The 19,548-nt window shown below is 42.2% G+C and overlaps 1 protein-coding gene across 2 annotated transcripts in view; it reads left to right on the top strand.

Annotated features, from left to right (window-relative positions):
* The window catches only part of lrrc58b (leucine rich repeat containing 58b), a 71,519-nt gene extending 55,251 nt beyond the window's left edge, over positions 1 to 16,268 (top strand). For both annotated transcript variants that reach the window (XM_068040840.1, XM_068040841.1), the window contains 3 exons: positions 9,916 to 10,044; positions 10,230 to 10,507; positions 14,592 to 16,268. In XM_068040840.1, the coding sequence (XP_067896941.1) occupies positions 9,916 to 10,044; positions 10,230 to 10,507; positions 14,592 to 14,785 (601 nt within the window). In that variant the 3' untranslated portion in view covers positions 14,786 to 16,268. The remainder of the gene's footprint in view (positions 1 to 9,915; positions 10,045 to 10,229; positions 10,508 to 14,591) is intronic.
* Positions 16,269 to 19,548: the final 3,280 nt, after the last annotated feature.

Genomic DNA, 19,548 nt, shown 5'->3' with positions numbered 1-19,548 from the left:
CTTCATTTAACAACTGTTAATATTGAGAAAATATTTGGAGGGTCCTTCATTATCTCCACAGCTTTTAAAAAAAAATTTCTTTTAGAGATACAGCACTGAAACAGGCCCTTCGGCCCACCGAGTCTGTGCCGACCAACAACCACCCATTTATACTAATCCTATATTAATCCCATATTCCCAACCACATCCCCACCATTCTCCTACCACCTACCTACACTAGGGGCAATTTACAATGGCCAATTTATCTATCAACCTGCAAGTCTTTGGCTGTGGGAGGAAACCGGAGCACTCAGCGGAAACCCACACAGTCACAGGGCGAACTTGCAAGCTCTGCACAGGCAGTACCCAGAACTGAACCCAGGTCGCTGGAGCTGCGAGGCTACGGTGCTTGCCACTGTGCCGCCCTCGCAGTAAGTACAGCTTCTTGCAGTGGGCCTGCCCATCATTGTTAAGGAAGTTTTTATTCATTTACGGGATGTGGGTGTCGCAGGAAAAGCGAGCATTTATTGCCCATCCCTAACAGCCCTTGAGTAGGTGGTGATGAGTCGCCTTCTTGAACCGCTGCAGTCCACATGGTGTAGGTACACTGTGCTGTTAGGAGGGGAGTTCCAAGATTTTGACCCAGTTACAGTACAAGGATACATTTCCAAGACATCATAGTGTGTGATGGTGTTCCCATGTGCCTGCTGCCCTTGTCCTGCTAGGTGGAAGGGGTCATAGATTTGTAAGATGCTGTTGAAGAAGCCTTGTTGGGTTGCTGCAGTGCATCCTGTGTCTGTCGTTGTCAAGATTGGACCAGTTTCGTGCTGTGGTCCTAAACTTACCAAGGATTTGATTGAGATTTATCCAGACTCACTCTCCCCTTGAGATTCTCCCAGTTGTCAGAGAGAAAGTAGCTTTCATTTGCTTTCAGTTCTTCATATTTGTAACAGTGAGGGGGAGGAACATTGATAATACTTGTGCATCAGATTTCCTTTTATATGGGTCATATGCTTGCTACATGACAACAGCCTACCATGTTGGACAAGTGCAGTAATCTGCTAGATAGTACACTTTGAGTCATAGAGAGATACAACACCGAAACAGGCCCTTCGGCACAATGAGTCTGCGCCGACCATCAACCACCCATTTATACTAATCCTACATTAATCCCATTTTTCCCTCTCTCATCCCCACCTTCCCTCAATTCTCCTACCACCTACCTACAGTAGGGACAAATTTACAATGGCCAATTTACCTATCAACCCGCAAGTCTTTGGCATGTGGGAGGAAACCGGAGCACCCAGAGGAAACCCACGCCGTCACAGGGAGAACTTGCAAACTCCGCTCAGGCAGTACCCTGAACTGAACCCGGGTCGCTGGAGCAGTGAGGCTGCGGTGCTAGCCACTGTGCTGCCCCTACCTATTGTGTAGGTAATGAGCAAGGACAGGATTGGATGCCACTGTGAAGCTCTCCATGATGTAATAGCTTGCAGATATTCACTAACTGAACTTGTACATGATGATGGTAAATTGAGGTTCCGAATGTAACCAGATCTTGGCATGTCACCTGCTTCAGGCCAGAACATTCCCAACAATGTCTATTTACACATTTTAAAATTCTTTCAGTGTCTTCATTTTGTTTAAAGCTGCCCCGTCTTTTTTGTTGAGTTCTATCAATCTGGCCTGCTCTATGCAGTTGCTGTTGCTGATTCCAGTTCGTGAATGAATTAACTGAATTACATCCAGACTTTTTAATTGTTAATCAAAGAAATGAGGGGTTCACTGTGATGAGCCATGCTGAGTTTTAGTTGACTAGTGACTGCAGTATAGTGTGGAAGATCAGTTTATGGAATGTTTGCAAGATAGTTTTCCAGATCAATATGTCGAGGAACCAGTAGGGAACAAGGTATTTTGGATCTAGTATTGTGAAATCAGAAAGGATTAATTAATAACTTTGTAGTAAAGGGGCTTCTAGGGAAGAGTGAACATAATAAAATTTTGGAATTTAAAAGTGATCTAGTTAAGTCCAAAACTGGGGTATTAAATCTAAACAAACGAAACTATGGAGGTATGAGGGTTGTCTTGGATTAAGGTAGATTGGGAAACTACATTAAAAGATAGAACAATGGATAAGTAAAGGTTAACATTGAAAGAATTAATACATAATTTGCAACAAATATACATTCCTTTAAGACACAAAAACACCATAGAAAAAGTGGTCCAACCATGGATAACAAAAGGAGTTAAAGATCGGATGAGTTCAAAGGAAGAGGCTTATAATGTTGTCAAAAGAGTAGTAAGCCTGAGGGTGGGAGGATTTTAGAATTCAGCAAAGGAGACCAAGAAATTGATACCAAAAGAGAATATTAGAGGAGACCATCAAAAGATATAAAAACAGATTGTAAACATTTCATTAGGTATGCAAATAGGAAGAGATTAGTGAAAGTAAACATGGAACCATTAGAGGCAGAGGAAATTATAATAGGCAATAAGGATATGGCAGAGACATTAAACAAATACTTTATATCTGTCTTCATGGTAGGAGACACAAAATAAATCCAAAAATAATGGGAAAACCAAGGGTCTAGCAAGAATGAGAAACTTTAAAAAAATCAGTATAAGTAAAGAAATAGTACTGGAGAAATTAATGGGTCTAAATGGAGACAAATCCCCTGGACCTGACAACCTGAATCCTAGGGTTTTAAAAGAGGTAGCTGCAGAGATAGTGGAATTCTTGGTTTTGATCTTTCAGAATTTCTTAGATTCTAGAACAGTTCCCAAAGATTGGAACGTAGCAAACATAACCCTGCTATTTATGAAGGGAGAAAGAGAGAGAAAATGGGGATCTATAGGCTATGTGGCCAAATATCAGTAGTAGGCAAAATGCTAGTATCTACTATTAGGAACATGACACTTAGAAAATCATAATATGATTAAGCAGTGCCAACATGGATTTATGAAAGGGATTGGTGTTTGGCAAATCTGTTAAGTGTTTCTTGAGGATGTAACTAGTATGATGGATAAGGGGGAACCAGTGGATGTAGTATATTTGGATTTTCAAAAAGCATTTGACAAGGTGCCACACAAAAAGGTTATTACACACAATTAGGACTCGTAGGATTGGGGGTAATATATTAGCATGGATTGAGGATTGGTTAATGGACACAAAACAGAGTAGTAATGAACAGGGGACATTTTCAGGTTGGCAGGCTGTAACCAGTGTACTGCAAGGATAAGTACTTAAGCCTCAGCTTTTTACAATCTTTAATGACGACTTCAATGAGTGTAACATATCCAAATTTGCTTTCGATACAAAATTAGGTGGGGGAATTTAGACAGGTTGGGTGATTGGGCAAGAAGGTGGCAGATGGAATACAACATGCTGAAGTGTGAAGTTATCCACTTTAGTAGGAGAAATACAAAAGCAGAATACTTTATGAATGGTGAGAGACTGGGAATGTTTGCTGTCAGGGGGGGCCTGGGTGTCCTTGTACATGAATCACAAAGTTAGCATGCAATTACAGCAAGCAATTAGGAAGGTAAATGGTATGTTAGACGTTGTTACCAAGGCATTGGAGTGTAAGAGTAAAGAAGTCTTACTACAATTATGCAGGGCATTGGTGAGACCACACCTGGTGTAGAGCATGGCTACCCGACCCGAACCCGACGGGACCCAATGACATGTCGAGTTAATGTACTTTTTAAACAACCTTTCAAGTCCAGTTATAATTTTTAAGCTTGTGCAGATAAGCAACACTGAAAAACAGAAACTAGGTTAACTGATGGTTGGGTTGGGCGCAGGAAAAAATGAAAGAACTCGGGTCGGGTTTCATTTGCAGACCCGAGCCGGCCTTTAACTGTACTGTATGCAGTTAAAGGCCTTCTTTCCAAGGAAGGACATTCTTGCCTTTGGAGTGCAGTGAGTTCACCAGACCGGTTCCTGGGTTGAGGGGATTGTTCCATGAGGAGAAATTGAGTAGACTAGCCCTATATTACGCGGTATTTAGAAGAACAAGAAGTGATCTAATTGAAACACACAAAATCCTTAAGGGGCTTGATAGGGTAAATGCTGAGAGGATGTTTCCCCTGGCTGGGGAATCTAGAACACATGATCACAATCTCAATAAGGGATTAGCCATTTGGGACTGAGATGAGGAGAAATTTCTTCACTTAGGTTGTGAATCTTTGGAATTCTGGTCCCCAGAGAGCTGTGGATGCTTAGTCATTAAGTATATTCAAGATAGTGGTCAGCGAGCGGGAAACAGCGAGAGCGGAGCCGGAGCACAGAGACTGGGAGAGAGAGCGAGAGTTCACTCAGCGAGCGGGAAACAGCGAGAGTGGAACCGGAGCACAAAGAGACCGGGAGAGAGAGCAAGAGTTCACTCAGCGAGCAGGAAACAGCGAGAGTGGAACCGGAGCACAGAGACTGGGAGAGAGAGCGAGAGTTCACTCAGTGAGCGGGATTTACCTTCCGGGAGCAGTCCAAGCATGCCGGAGTTTTGAAAAAAAAAAGTCAACAGTGACATCACAGGAAAGCTGCAAGGTGATTGGTTGGTGAGTAACAGCTGTTAGGGAATAAGTCTTAAAAAGCTCAGTAAGTAACTAAAGTAAAGAGAAAGGTCTACAGTTCTTTTTAATATAGTAGGTAGTGTTTTTTTGGGGGGGAAGCAAGGTACCAAGCATAAATCTAATTTTTTGGGTAATTTAAGGGAGTAAAAACAGAGAGAAAAAAACAAAGAGTGACATCACAGGAAAACCGTAAAGTTCATTGGTTGGTAAGTAACTGCTAATTTGAATTACCTATTCTAAATTGATTTCAGATTAAAGGTGAATAGGAGAAATATTTTACAGATTAAAAACTAAAGACCAGCCAGAAATTTAAAAAACAAATTAAAATCTAATTAAATATAATAGAGATGCAGGGCCAGGTGATGTGTTGTACCTGCATGATGTGGGAGCTGGTGGACCCCATTGTGGTTCCTAGTGACCACATCTGTAGCAAATGTTGGTTGCTCGAGGAACTCCGGCTCAGAGTTGATGAGCTGGAGTCTGAGCTTCGGACACTGCGATACTTCAGGGAAGGGGAGAGTTACCTGGACGCTGTGTTTCAGGAGACAGTCACACACCTTAGATTAACTACCGTGAATTCGGTCAGGGACAGGAGGGTATGACTATGAGTGAGACAGGTAGAGGGATCTAGTGGGTAGTGCTGCAGGAGCCTCGGCCATTGTCCTTGTCCAACAGGTTTGAGATTCTTACTCCCTGTGTGGACAAGAGCAGAGACTGTAGGGAGGATGAGCAAACTGACCACAGCACCGTGGTACAGGGAGCCATTCAAGTGGGGGGAGAAAAGAGAAATGTAGTCATAATCGGGGATAGTATAGTTAGGGGCATAGACACTGTTTTCTGTGGCCAGGATCGAGAGTCCCGAAGGCTGTGTTGCCTACCTGGTGCCAGGGTTCGGGATAGCTCATCTGGGCTGCAGAGGAACTTGGAGTGGGAGGGGAAAGATCCAGTTGTCGTGGTCCATGTAGGTACCAACGATATAGGTAGAACGAGGTTAGAGGTTCTGTTGAGGGAATAGAGCAGCTAGGGGCTAAATGAAAAAGCAGAACCAAAAAGGTAATATTCTCCGGATTACTACCTGAGCCACGAGCAAATTGGCAAAGGGTCAATAAGATTAAAGAGGTAAATGCGTGGCTCAAAGATTGGTGTGGGAGAAATGGGTTCGAATTCATGGGACATTGGCACCAGTACTGGGGAAGGAGGGAGCTGTTCCGATGGGAAGAGCTCCACCTAAATCATGTTGGGACTAGAGTCCTGGTGAATCGTATAACTAGGGCTGTAGATACGGCTTTAAACTAAATAATGGGGGGGGAGGGTTCAGTTACCTGGAAAAACAGGAAGTTAAAGGAGAAGGTAGGAGTGCAGGTTAATGGTGAGGCTGATTGTTACCAAACTGCAAGAAGTATACTGGTTAAACCAGAAGAGAGAAATAATAAACAGGTGAATAAAGCATCAGTGCTGAGGGACAGGTTAGGGGGTATAGCCCAAATAAGAGTTCTATATACAAATGCATAGAGTGTAAGGAATAAACTAGATGAACTGCAGGCACAAATTCAAATGGAAAATTATGATGTGGCCATTGCGGAGACGTGGCTGCAGGATGGTCGGGACTGGGAACTAAATATCCCTGGTTATAAAGTTTACAGGAGGGACAGGGAAAATGGCAGAGGGAGTGGAGTAGCCTTACTGATTAGAAATAATATCACCTCATTGGTGAGGGAGGATATAATGAGAGGAAAGCATCCAGTGGAGACCTTATAGGTGGAGTTGAGGAACAGAAAAGGATCGAAACTGTAATGGGGTGTTGTGAGGAGACCCTCTGGTAGCAGTTCTGAGGTTTTAGATTGTATAAATGCACAAATTAGGCAAGTGTGTAACAAAGGCAGAGTAGTATTAATGGGGGATTTTAACTTACACATAGATTGGGAGAGGCAGACTAGCACCTGTCAGAAAGGTAGTGAATTTCTGGAATGTGTCCGGGATAGTTTCCTACAGCAATATGTCCTAGATGTAACAAGAGGACAGGCAATATTAGATTTAGTTATGAGTAATGAGCCAAATTTAATTAGTAGCCTAACTGTGCGTGAACATTTATCAAATAGTGATCACAACATGATCGAATTCAAGATAGTGTTTGAAAGTGAAAAGCACGAATCAGCTACTAGAATTTTAGACTTGGGTAAGGCTGACTTTACCGGGATGAGACAGAGACTGTCCACGGTAAACTGGGTAGATCTGTTAATGGGTCAAACGACTGAAGAACAGTGGAGAATATTTAAGGAAACATTTAATGAAATACAGAGCGAGTATATACCCGAGAGGAAAAAGCTCCACTTCACAGAAAAAACAGCCATGGACAACTAAAGAGATTAGGGATAGCATAAAACAAAAAGAAATGGCTTACAAAAATGCAAAACGCAGCACAGATCCGGCCGAATGGGATCGATACAAAGACCAGCAAAGGGTCGCAAAGCAGCTTATAAGAGCTACTAAAAGAGATTATGAAAGGAAACTTGCAAGGGACGTCAAAATCAATAAGAAGAAATTTTATCATTTTTTTATTATTTATTTAGAGATACAGCACTGAAACAGGCCCTTCGGCCCACCGAGTCTGTGCCGACCAACAACCACCCATTTATACTAATCCTATATGAACCCCATATTCTTTACCACATCCCCACCATTCTCCTACCACCTACCTACACTAGGGGCAATTTACAATGGCCAATTTACCTATCAACCTGCAAGGCTTTTGCTGTGGGAGGAAACCGGAGCACCCGGTGGAAACGTACGCAGACACAGGGAGAACTTGCAAACTCTGCACAGGCAGTACCCAGAACTGAACCCGGGTTGCTGGAGCTGTGAGGCTGCGGTGCTAACCACTGCGCCACTGTGCTGCCCAAATTTTATTCAAAGTCCACCTTCTGCTGTGGTGGGATTCGAACCCATGTCCCCAGAGAAATATCCTGGGTCTCTGGGTTATTAGTCCAGTGATAATACCACTACGCCACCGCCTACCCCTTCCATAAGTTACATAAAGGGAAAACGGGTGGTCAAGAGCAATGTAGGCCCACTAAAAGCTGAAACTGGTGATATTGTCATTGATAATGGGGAATTGGCAGACATGTTGAACAATTACTTTGCCTCAGTATTTACAGTTGAAAAGGAGGATAACTTGCCGGAAGTCCCAAAAACATTAATAGCCGATAGGGGACAGGGACTTAATACAATTAATGTAAGTAAATCATCAGCACAAGGAAATTAATGGAACTAAAGAGTGAGAAATCCCCAGGACCTGACTGTTTCTATCTGAGGGTGTTAAAGGAAGTAGGGGAGCACATTGTAGATGCCTTAACTATAGTCTTTCAGAGTTCCCTAGATTCAGGAGTGGTCCCTCTGGATTGGAAAGTTGCACATGTCACTCCACTTTTTAAGAAGGGTGAAAGAGGGAACCAAGGAAATTACAGACCAGTTAGCCTGACATCTGTGATGGGCAAGTTGCTGGAGTCGAGAATCAAGGATAGGGTGACTGAACACCTGGAAAAATTTCAGTTAATCAGGGACAGCCAGCATGGATTCATGATGGGGAGGTCATGCCTGACAAATCTCATTGAATTTTTTGAAGAGGTGACTAAGGTAGTGGACAGGGGAATGTCTATGGATGTTATTTATATGGACTTCCAGAAGGCATTTGATAAAGTCCCACATAAGAGACTGTTAACTAAGGTAGAAACTCATGGAGTTGAGGACAAATTATTGACGTGGTTAGGAAGTTGGTTGAGTGGTAGGTGACAGAGTGGGGATAATGGGTAAGTACTCCAATTGGCAGGATGTGACTAGTGTTGTACCGCAGGGATCTGTGTTGGGGCCTCAATTATTCACATTATTAATTAACGACTTGGATGATGGCATAGTAAGTCATATATCCAAATTTGCTGATGATACAAAGTTAAGCGGCATTGTAGACAGTCTAGATGATAGCATAAAATTGCAAAGAGATATTGACAGACTAGGTGAGTGGGCAAAACTGTGGCAGATGGATTTCAATGCGGGCAAGTGTGAGGTTATCCATTTTTGACCAAAAAAGGATACAGCAGGGTACTTTCTAAATGGGAAGAGGTTAAGTACAGTGGAGGTGCAAAGAGACTTGGAGGTTCAGGTGCATAGATCTTTAAAATGCCACGAGCAAGTGCAGAAAATAATCAAAAAGGCTAATGGAATGCTAGCCTTTATATCTAGAGGATTGGAGTATAAAGACACAGAGGTTATGCTGCAGCTGTACAAAACCCTGGTTAGACCCCACTTGGAGTACTGTGAGCAGTTCTGGGCACCACACCTTAGGAAGGATATATTGGCCTCGGAGGGAGTGCAACGTAGGTTTACAAGAATGATGCCTGGACTACAGGGGTTAAGTTACGAGGAGAGATTACACAAATTAGGCCTGTTTTCGCTAGAATTTAGAAGGTTAAGGGGTGATCTGATTGAAGTCTTCAAGATATTAACAGGAAAAGACAGGCTAGATAAAGATAAACTATTTCCACTGGTTGGAGATTCTAAAACTAGGGGGCATAGTCTAAAAATTAGGACCAGACCGTTCAGAAGAGATGTTAGGAAGCACTTCTTCACGCAAAGAGTGGTAGAGGTTTGGAACTCTCTCCCACAAACAGCAGTTGAAGCTAGAACAGTTGTTAATTTTAAATCTGAGATAGATGGATTTTTGTTAAGCAAAGATATTAAGGGATATTGGCCAAAGGCAGGTATATGGAGTTAGGCCACGGATCAGCAATGATCTCATTGAATGGTGGGACGGGCTCGAGGGGCTGAATGGCCTACTCCTGTTCTTATCTTCCGATGTCCCTATAGGTTTTTGGGTACTAAGGGAATTATTAGATGTGGGTATAGTGGGGGAAGGTGGAGTTGACGTCAAAGATCAGCCGTGATCTTGTTGAATGACTGAGCAGGCTTGAAGGGGCGCATGGCTTACTCCGGCTCCTAATTCTTATGCTCTTACGTTTTTGTGACTGTGACTTTTCATAGTTGTTAATACACTTCACTTATGCAGGGAGCACTGTTACAAACGTCAGATCCATCCATCAAAAAATGTAATGACTCCCCAGCCAGCACACTAGTAAATGCTACAGGCCAGGTAAGTGCCTCTGGGGAGACTTTTACAATTAAGTTTCAAATACTTTTAATTTATGGGGCAAAAAACATCCTTCGGTTGGAAAAAAAATAGTTTGTAAGGTGTCTCCCGATCCTTTTGTAATTATCCAGTGGTTACTGAAAATAGGAAATCTTTCATTGCATATATAGCTGTGCTAATTGTTTACCTTGTTTCTTTCTGCACCCACCCTCCCCCCCACCCAGCTTAGAGCTGTTGTATCTAGGTGGGAATGGAATCATATCGATTCCTCCGGAGCTCGCTAACCTGCCGTACCTCAGCTACCTGGGACTGTGTGACAACCGAATCCAGGGTCTCCCACCACAGCTTGCACAGTAAGTTGACAAAGACTCCCCTTAAAAATAACATTGTTGTTTTAGCGAGGTAGGATGTGTGTAAATTGCAGATTTCATTTAAAAATGACAAAGATGTTTTTTTCCTTCAGTTTACTCCCTGCAGAAACTTTTTTCCACTCGCCTCTACAAACCATTAGCTACACTGTTATTTCCGTATCTTTCAGGCTGAACTCACTACGGTCACTCAGTCTTCACAATAACTTACTGACATACCTTCCTCGAGAAATCCTCAACCTGGTCCATCTGCAGGAACTCAGTCTACGTGGCAACCCTCTTGTTGTGCGATTTGTAAAAGACCTACTCTACAACCCGCCATCATTACTTGAGCTGGCTGGTCGGATCGTGAAATCCCGTAACTTGTGCTATACGCTCAAAGACATGCCTGGGAACTTGGTCAACTACTTGGATTCAGCCAGCAAATGCCCAAATCCCAAGTGTGCAGGTAAGAATGTGATGCTTCATGTTTTAGTTCAATTTTGTTTCCACCCAACCCACAATATGCTCCCTGCAAACAGTTCTTCATCACAAATGGTAGTGGAAAAAGATTGTGTCCTACGCCCAACCACCTTCAGCTGCTTCATCAATGACCTTCCTTCAATCATAAGGTCAGAAGTGGGGATGTTCGCTGATGACTGCACAATGTTCAGCATCATTCGTGACTCCTCAGATACTGAAGCAGTCCGTGTAGAAATACAGCAAGACCTGGACAATATCCAGGCTTGGGCTGATAAGTGGCAAGTAACATTCGCGCCACACAAGTGCTAGGCAATGACCATCTCCAACAAGAGAGAATCTAACCATCTCCCCTTGACATTCAATGGCATTACCATCGCTGAATGCCCCACTATCAACATCCTAGGGGCTACCATTGACCAGAAACTGAACTGGAGTAGCCATATAAATACCGTGGCTACAAGAGCAGGTCAGAGGCTAGGAATCCTGAGGCGAGTAACTCACCTCCTGACTCCCCAAAGCCTGTCCACCATCTACAAGGCACAAGTCAGGAGTGTGATGGAATACTGTCCACTTGCCTGGATGGATGCAGCTCCAACAACACTCAAGAAGCTCGACACCATCCAGGACAAAGCAGCCCGCTTGATTGGCACCCCATCTACAAACATTCACTCCCTCCACCACCGACGCACAGCGGCAGCAGTGTGTACCATCTACAAGATGCACTGCAGCAATGCACCAAGTCTCCTTCGAAAGCATCTTCCAAACCCGCGACCTCTACCAACTAGAAGGACAAGGGCAGCAAATACATGGGAAGACCACCACCTGCAGGTTCCCCTCCAAGTCACACACCATCCAGACTTGGAACTATATCGCCGTTCCTTCACTGTCGTTGGGTCAAAATCCTGGAACTCCCTTCCTAACAGCACTGTGGGTATACCTACCCCAAATGGACTGCAGCAGTTCAAGAAGGCAACTCACCACCACCTTCTCAAGGGCAACTAAGGATGGGCAATAAATGCTGGCCTGACCAGCGTCGCCCACATCCCATGAATGAATAAAAAAAAACCTGGAAATAAGTTTTCCCCTGCCACCCCACCCCTCAAAAAAAAAACTATTGCGGCTAGGTCAGTTGAAACTTTCAAAACTGAGATTGATAGATTTTTGTGAGGCAAGAGTGTTAAGGATTACAGAACCAAGGCAGACAGATGGAGTTAAGTTACAGATCAACCATAATATAGTTTAATGGAAGAACAGGCTCGAGGGGCTGTATGGCCTACTCCTGTTTCTATGAACATAGCTGTAGTTTCAGCTGGCCTCTAACCATTCTTTATGTGGATGCTTAGATATGGGTGTTGGGAAACTTATTTGAATGCTGGTCATTGCCTTTACGTGATGTCCACAAAGTACACCCTCCAGCAGGAGGAACCATGGATGATACTTGCATCTCTATCCCTGTTGTCAACAAACTCAGCATAGGTCAGGAATCAAACCTAGTATCCGCTGGGTTTTATGATCCAGTATCTCGCCAGGTAATGCCAGTATGGGTGAAAAACCATGGGCTGGACAATGCAGAAATTGAAAGTCCCAGGCATTTTATCCAACATATTTTCTTGCTTATGTCCATGGCCCACCAATGCAGCACTGTCATCCAGTAGGAAACACGTGGGAAATCTGTATCAACCCACCTTTAGTTTTGATAGTTTCCTCTCCCATTTGGGAAAAAGATTCTTGAGCCTTTGCCTTCATGGATAGCTTGAGCTTGGATTACAAACACATTGATGAGAGGAGGAGTCAAGTGTTGAATTGGAACAGATTTTTATTTAAATCTTTCATGAGTTTATTTGTGTGTTATTGGAATGAGAATGGCCCTCAGACAAATGGAATCATTTTTCCCCCTCTGTCCAAAGTACTCCAGCACAGAAAGCATTATTTAGATGTAGTATACATTTTCTTTACTATCATCTTGACTACATATGCAAACCTCAAAATAGAATCATGGAAAATTTACAACACAGAAGGAGGCCATTCAGCCCATCATGTCTGTGCCAGCTGAAAAAGAGCAATCCAGCCTTGGTCTATAGCCCTGTAAATTTTCGCATTTCCAATGCATATCAAGTGCATGATACCTAGACTCCCAAGGATTAAATTATGAGGAGAGATTACACAAAATAGGGTTGTACTCCCTGGAATTGTGAAGGTCTGATTTGATTAAATTGCAAGGTATTAAGGGAACAGATAGGGTAGATGGGGAGAAACTATTTCTGCTGGTTGGGGAGTGTTGGACTAGGGGGCATAGTCTAAAAATTAGAGGCAGGCCTTTCAGGAAACACTTCTACACACAAAGGGTGATAGAAGTTTGAAGTGCTCTTCCACAAATAGCAATTGATGCTAGATCAATTCTTAATTTAGAATCCAAGATTGATAAATTTTTATTAAGGGATAAGGGGCAAAGGTGGGTATATGGAATTATGGACAGATCAACTATTGAATGGTGGAACAGGCTTGAGGGGCTATCTCCTGTTCTAAAGTTTCCTATGATGTCTCGCAGTATAGCCTCTCAAGTATCTTACCAAATTTAGAGGTTAATTTTTAACTAAGTATGTCTGCCTACAGTAGCCATCTGAGAGGCAACAAATTACATTCTGCCTGTCTTGGGTAACTGAAGCTTAAACAGACAGCTGATATCAAAAACACCTTGCAGATGGCACAGTGAACAGCATAGCTAACCATAAAATGTATGAGTGCTTTGCCACCAATATTACCACAGCACAGATACATTGTACTCCATGGAACATGGTGCAGAGCTTCAGCAACATCTGCTTGCCTCTGCAACCCAATCCAGGTATTAACCAGAGCCCTGGATATGTGACTGCATGCCTTGCTTTCAGATAATTTCTGGAAACTATCATCTCAAACCTCAGCTACCTCAGCTTTTTGTCAGATAATATGATGGAGGGGCCAAATATTTAATCAAGGTTTGACAAAAGATTTGTGTGCTCTGAGGTGACTTCAAATCCAGGATACCAGTGGTGTAGATCAGAGTTCTCCCTCACTGGAACCATTTCCCCTTTTTGTCACAAATCCATCTCATTGGTCACAAATCTTATACATGAGAAGGAGAAAGCCTCTCTACTGCATGTTAGCTAAGATGACGTGAAAATTTTTTTAATGCAACAAATGGTTAGGATATGGAATGTCTGAGTGTGGTGGAGGCAAATTCAATCGTGGCTTTCGAAAGGGTATTGGACAAATGGCCTCCTTCTGTGCTGTATCTATTCTATGATCCTATTTGGGATTCTGTACCATGCAGGAAAACTATTTGGACGCATCATAAAAGCTACAAGCATCAGCTGCATTGGTACTTTGTTTTCAGTGAACATGAGAGAATAAAGTGTCCTTTTCCCTTTCTCAGTACAGTCTCAAAAAATGCATCCAGGCTGAAGTTGGCATCTACAAGAACCTCTAGGTCCTGCTACGAATCAACAGTTTAGACATATGCCTTTGTGTCTTCCAGTCAATATCTTTTGAGATATCTCCTCTTGAGCCTCCCAAATCCATATTAATTTACTTGGGGCGCACACTTGGTTAGCTGACTGAGGGGTGAAGGGAGAGTGTTCAGTCCCAATGTCTATCAAGTGTCGAACGCATGCCATTCACTCTCCAGAAAATAGGAGTTACGCAGGAGGCCAAATGACTATCAAACTTTCAAATAAAAGCTCCAAGAATTGTTACTTCATTGTAAGATAATGCATTGTTTAAACCACAGGTACTCCTCTTTAGTGGCTTTCAGGGAGCTCTAGCAATAGATTCTCACTCAGATTGTCAGTCAGTGTGATCTTTCAGCTCACTTGCTTTTTTAATACTACTGCAGCTCGGTGATGAAGATAAGACTGAAATAATGAGTCTCAAGTCAGTTTCGGGGCATTATTTTCAGTGGCCATATAGAAGTTTACAACTTAGATCTCATAGACATCACTGCTGAAGAAGAAAGTGAGATCTCTGTGGGGGAGTGGCAGAAATAAACATTGTTTGACTTCAGTTATACTGTGCTTTTTATTCTCGCTTCCTAGGAGTTTACTTTGATTCTTGTGTTCGTCATATCAAGTTTGTCGACTTCTGTGGCAAGTACCGCCTCCCGCTCATGCACTACCTGTGCTCTCCACAATGCTTCTCGCCCTGTAGCTCAAATTCACAGAGTGACTGTGACTCTGAAGATGAATTCAACATTCCACAACACCGGATGCAGAAAGTACTCCTTGGTTAAATGCTTGTTTATGGAAGTTAACAAATCCACTGTAAAGACTGGATCATTGTAGTCCTGGAACACTTGAACTCATCTAATCCAACGTACCAGGGTCTTGTTGACTCCCATCATTACAGCTATTACACTATTGCTCACACCTTCACATCAGCTTTGTGGTATATTGGATGGTACAGTGTTCATTATCTTTGAAGAATTATCATGGACTGTTAAATATTTGTACTAAAGCACTATATTTTTATGCCAGTAACACTGAAATGTTCTGGTATTTATTAATATTGGATGTGCAAAGAGGTATTTTGAATAACCATACCTTTAACACAGCTTTAATGTGTAATAATTGCCAAACTTGTAATTTTCCATTTGAAATGCTAATATTTGCTTTTGGTGAGACAAGTCTTTTTAAGGGGATCCTGCATAAAGTTAAAATATGCCAAGCAGAAAGGTATTTTTTGACTATAGACAGGCTGGATTAAATAGGGTTTGTTCTCTGCTCGAATTGTCACATCATGCTGATTCGTGTGATTTCTAGTTGAGAACCACGTGCTGTGGAGTTCAGTAGCAGCTAATAGGTGGGAGTGATGGGCCCCCTTTTAATTCCGCTTTACCTGCTTGGTTCCTGTTCAGAGGCTGTGACACTGGACATAGCTAATGACATTAAAGGATAGAAACAAAGTTAGAAATGGAATGAGAGGGAATGTGATAAAATAAGTAATCACTTGCAGTGAAGATATTAGAGGATATTGTTACACAGCAACAAACTGATTAGGAGATATTGGACAGTCGTCAGTCTTCAGATTTAAACTTCTGTTCACCAGATTTATTATTCAGTCATACTTGGGGTTTAAAAGGATTTAGGTTTTTGTAGTTTAGGTAAGTTATGGATAGCAGGAATACTTTACAGATTCATGTAATTACTTTGACAGACAAGGTTAAAACCATCGGTCACCTCTTTCATATATCTGTTGAGGTGAGAGGCAAACTCCCCACCTCTTGAAAGCACTGGAACAGTGTCCCTTGCTGTGAATTAAATAAGTATCTTGTGGAATTTCTAGTAAATTACAAAATTTTGTTTGGAGCTTTTTTTATTGTATTTTCAAAAATTTACTTTTCATTTCATCTAGTGCTGTTAAAATTAATTACCTGCCTTCCAATCTCCTAGATGGGCTGGTGTTTCATTATTCTGCTGCTTTTATAGGAATGAACAGAATTTTGTGATGGAATTCCAAACTACATCAACAGGATACAAATGAGATGACAACCAGTTCATTCTAATAGAAAGCAAGTTTATTGAACAATAAGGATATTTATGCAAACCTAAATAGTTGGATGGAAATTTTTAGAAGAGTGAAGCCTTCACTGAATGCTGAAGGTGCAATATATAGACAGATTTGTTGGGGATTCGGGGCTGCTTTGTCTTGTCAGAAACTCATTTATTCTGTTTGGTTCAAAATACACATCAATAAACTAAGTAACTATGTATGTATATTAATTGTGTGGCTGATTCTCATTTTTGAGCAGGTTTGGGGCAGGATTTTCCCTGTGGACTTCTGAACCCTGTCAGGCTGAAATGGGGATCAGAAGCCCACACTGTGTGGGAAACAGTCACTCAATGTGATTTTCCCTGAAGCAGCCATTAATGGCCAGAGGGCAGGCTCACCATGAGTTAAGGACAGCGGTGCGTTCTCGAAGCAGGAGAGCCAATCAGAGACATTCCAGCTTGAAAGCAGCAGCAGGTTGCTATGGAAGCTAAGTGAGGGAGAGGGTGCTTCAAAATGGCAGCACTCACTCTCCAAATGTTTTAAAAATTTAAATAAAAAAGGCTTTTGTATCCAGACCACGGCTGTGGGAGGGAATGCCTCTGCAAGGTGGCCTGTGGCTGCTGCTGCACCCAGGCGGGCAGGGAGGGCATCTAAGTCTGTATGGAAAGCTAGCCCCCCCCCCCCAGTTTGCCACTGAGAGGCTGCCTCTGGGCAGCTAAACTGGCCTCCACCGCCTGCACGAATCTGGAGGCCGACTGGAAAATCCCTATCGGCCTCCTTTAAGTGGCCCTTAACAAGCCTGATCGGCTACCCGCAGCATGCGGGCAGGTAGCCCTGCTGCCCCACCCAACCTGCCTCCAGGAAAATGGCCTGGGGGCAGATGGAACCAGGGAGCTGGCATGCCGGCCAACAGCGCTATTTTTAGCGCTCACTTGCCTCTGCTCTCGGCCCCAGCAGGGGCTACAAACCAAGCCCTTGGACTCGGACACTGACCATGTATAGTGGAAAACTAATCAGCAGAAAACAGTCCAGTTACATTATTAAACAGCTACCCATTTTTCTGCACATTCTTTCAGCGAACGGTTCTTGTGATGTTCACTGCAAAGTTGATTAAAAATTATGAATGATACTTGAAATGATCTGCATCAAGTTTTAAAACTATAAAGAAGTAATGCAGTGATCCTCTGTAGGGAGCCACTCACTTGGGAAGTGCTGTTTGGAGATAAGGCTAGAACACTGTAATCCCAATTGTGCTCTTTGCATTCTCTGAGGTATATCCCTTTGCGAGTGCAGGATCCTGGAATTAACCCATAAGTATTCTGTTATCTTGGTGCTCAGATTCTTGACGAACCAAATATTTGTGATGTTGAATTATGTTATTCTCTTCCCTTAAGAACACAGGCATGTGACCTAATAATGGCAACAGCATGTAGGAGACAGCACAGTTGCTGCCTTTTTTACCCCTACTGGGACAATACAGTCGCCTTGCTAAATACCAGGGTTGATTCTTTCTGCTCCGCAGTCGCGGTTGGATTATAGTGTGGTGGTTACAATATGGCCACAGCACAGCATGCTGAGTTTTCACTGGCTTTAGAAGAAAATGGAACATTCTGGTACATCTTTATATAGACGTTGGCTATCATGATGTGTTTGGACAAAGCTCATCAAAACAAGAAAAAACTATTCCTCTTATTAACCAATAGTTCCTATTCTTTTCAGGTTTTCTTCCTTGATCTTGGCTGTAACTTATTGTATTTTGTTCCTAGGCTATAATATTAGAATCACAGGCATCATGTTCATGTTTTAATGTCAATCATTACAACATAATTTTAACATTCATTGAACGTCTAATGCTTTTTAAAAGTTCTTAAGTTTCAGTATAAGTCCCAGTGTCCACAAAAGTGGTATCAAGTCAGTACCTTCAGGAATGGAAGGGAGAATATGTCTTTTTGTGTATATCTGCGCATCAGACATTATAAGAAGTGTTATTTCTTATTCTGTGAACTTTTTATTCAGTTCCTAGAGGATGCATGGAGTCAAATTAACCTTTGGTTTTGAGATGATATTTTTGCTAGAAATAGAGGGACCAAATTTAGTTAACTCAAAAACTTAGAGTTAAAATCAAGCCCAAAATATCTACTGAGATTCCACAGCTATCGGAAATAAGTTATAATGAAGAGCCTTGACCATACCAAGGGTTATTCTGACCATATATTGTGCCATTTTCTAAAATTTGAAAAATGCGTGATACTCAATGAAATATAATAACACAATGAAAGTGGCTTGTAGCGGAGAGAAAATCCAAATACATTTAAATATGGATTGTGTTTGAAGCAGAGATTTTACATCACTGTTAGGCTGTCCCCTACTTGCTTGTTTCCTCATAGATCATCTTTTCCCCCTTCAGGTTGCACCCTAATGTAGTATGCGCATTGCTAAAGTTAAGTTTAAAAGCTCTCAAATCCATATCTGTACATATATTGTGTGCAATAGATGATATTTTGAGAGCTCTTATTAATTTCACATTGACAATAACATGGAGATAAGCGATGTTTATGTGAATAAGCTGCAATCTTAATGGAATCTTAAGGACAGATCTGTTTCTGAAAGTTATTTTTAAATGTGCTTCAATTTACTCTCAAACCATCATCAGCTGCAACAATATAGACAATAGCAGCTGATCTAAGAGATTAGGACTGCATGTCCTAACACTGCCTCTGCAACTAAACATACAGATTTTCCTTAACATTTTACTTCTCTAATTCCAACTGTGCAGTACCAGTACATGATGTCAAAAAACTGTTAATCTCTTGCTGAGTATTAGCTCACTTGACTATTTGCCTCCTGACATAAGTAGACCATTTTACACAGGGAAAAATACACTGGGATCTATAACCTTGGAGATAACTCTTTAAGTATTATCAGCAGGCAAAAAACAGTTGATAGCTAATCAGTAGGTTTTACACCTTGCCTGGATTCTTTTTCATTGATGGAAAAGAAAATTGGGCAAAGTGTATAATTGGTTGCCGATTCACTATCCCACTTGGTGAAAACTTATGGCCCTTCTTTCCAGAGTAGTGGATGAATATAATGTCTTATATAGCTGAGAAATATTTCTAACCCACATTTCTCAATGTATTCGTTTGATATGGGAGTCATTAGCAAGGCTAGGACTTATTGCCCATCCCCGACTTTTTTTGAGAAGATGGTGATGAGCCTTATTCTTGAACCACTGTAATCCATGTAGTGAAGGTACTCTGACCGTGCTGTTTGATAGGACGTTCCAGGATTGTGACCCAGCGATAACGAAGGAACTACGCTATATTTCCAAGTTGGGATGATGTGTGACTTGGAGAGGTACTTGGAGGTCCCATGCACCTGAGGCCCATGACCCATGATGTCTTGGAGGTAACCAGTTCAGGGGTTGGCAACAAGTCCATACACAGACACCAGCGTTCGTGGTAAAATGTTTTGAGGTCAGCGATTGGTAATTTCAGGGTTGAG

The sequence above is a fragment of the Heterodontus francisci genome, chromosome 10 (assembly GCF_036365525.1).
Source record: "Heterodontus francisci isolate sHetFra1 chromosome 10, sHetFra1.hap1, whole genome shotgun sequence".
In the NCBI taxonomy this organism is placed as follows: domain Eukaryota; kingdom Metazoa; phylum Chordata; class Chondrichthyes; order Heterodontiformes; family Heterodontidae; genus Heterodontus; species Heterodontus francisci.
This window is presented reverse-complemented; position numbering and strand designations above follow the sequence as displayed.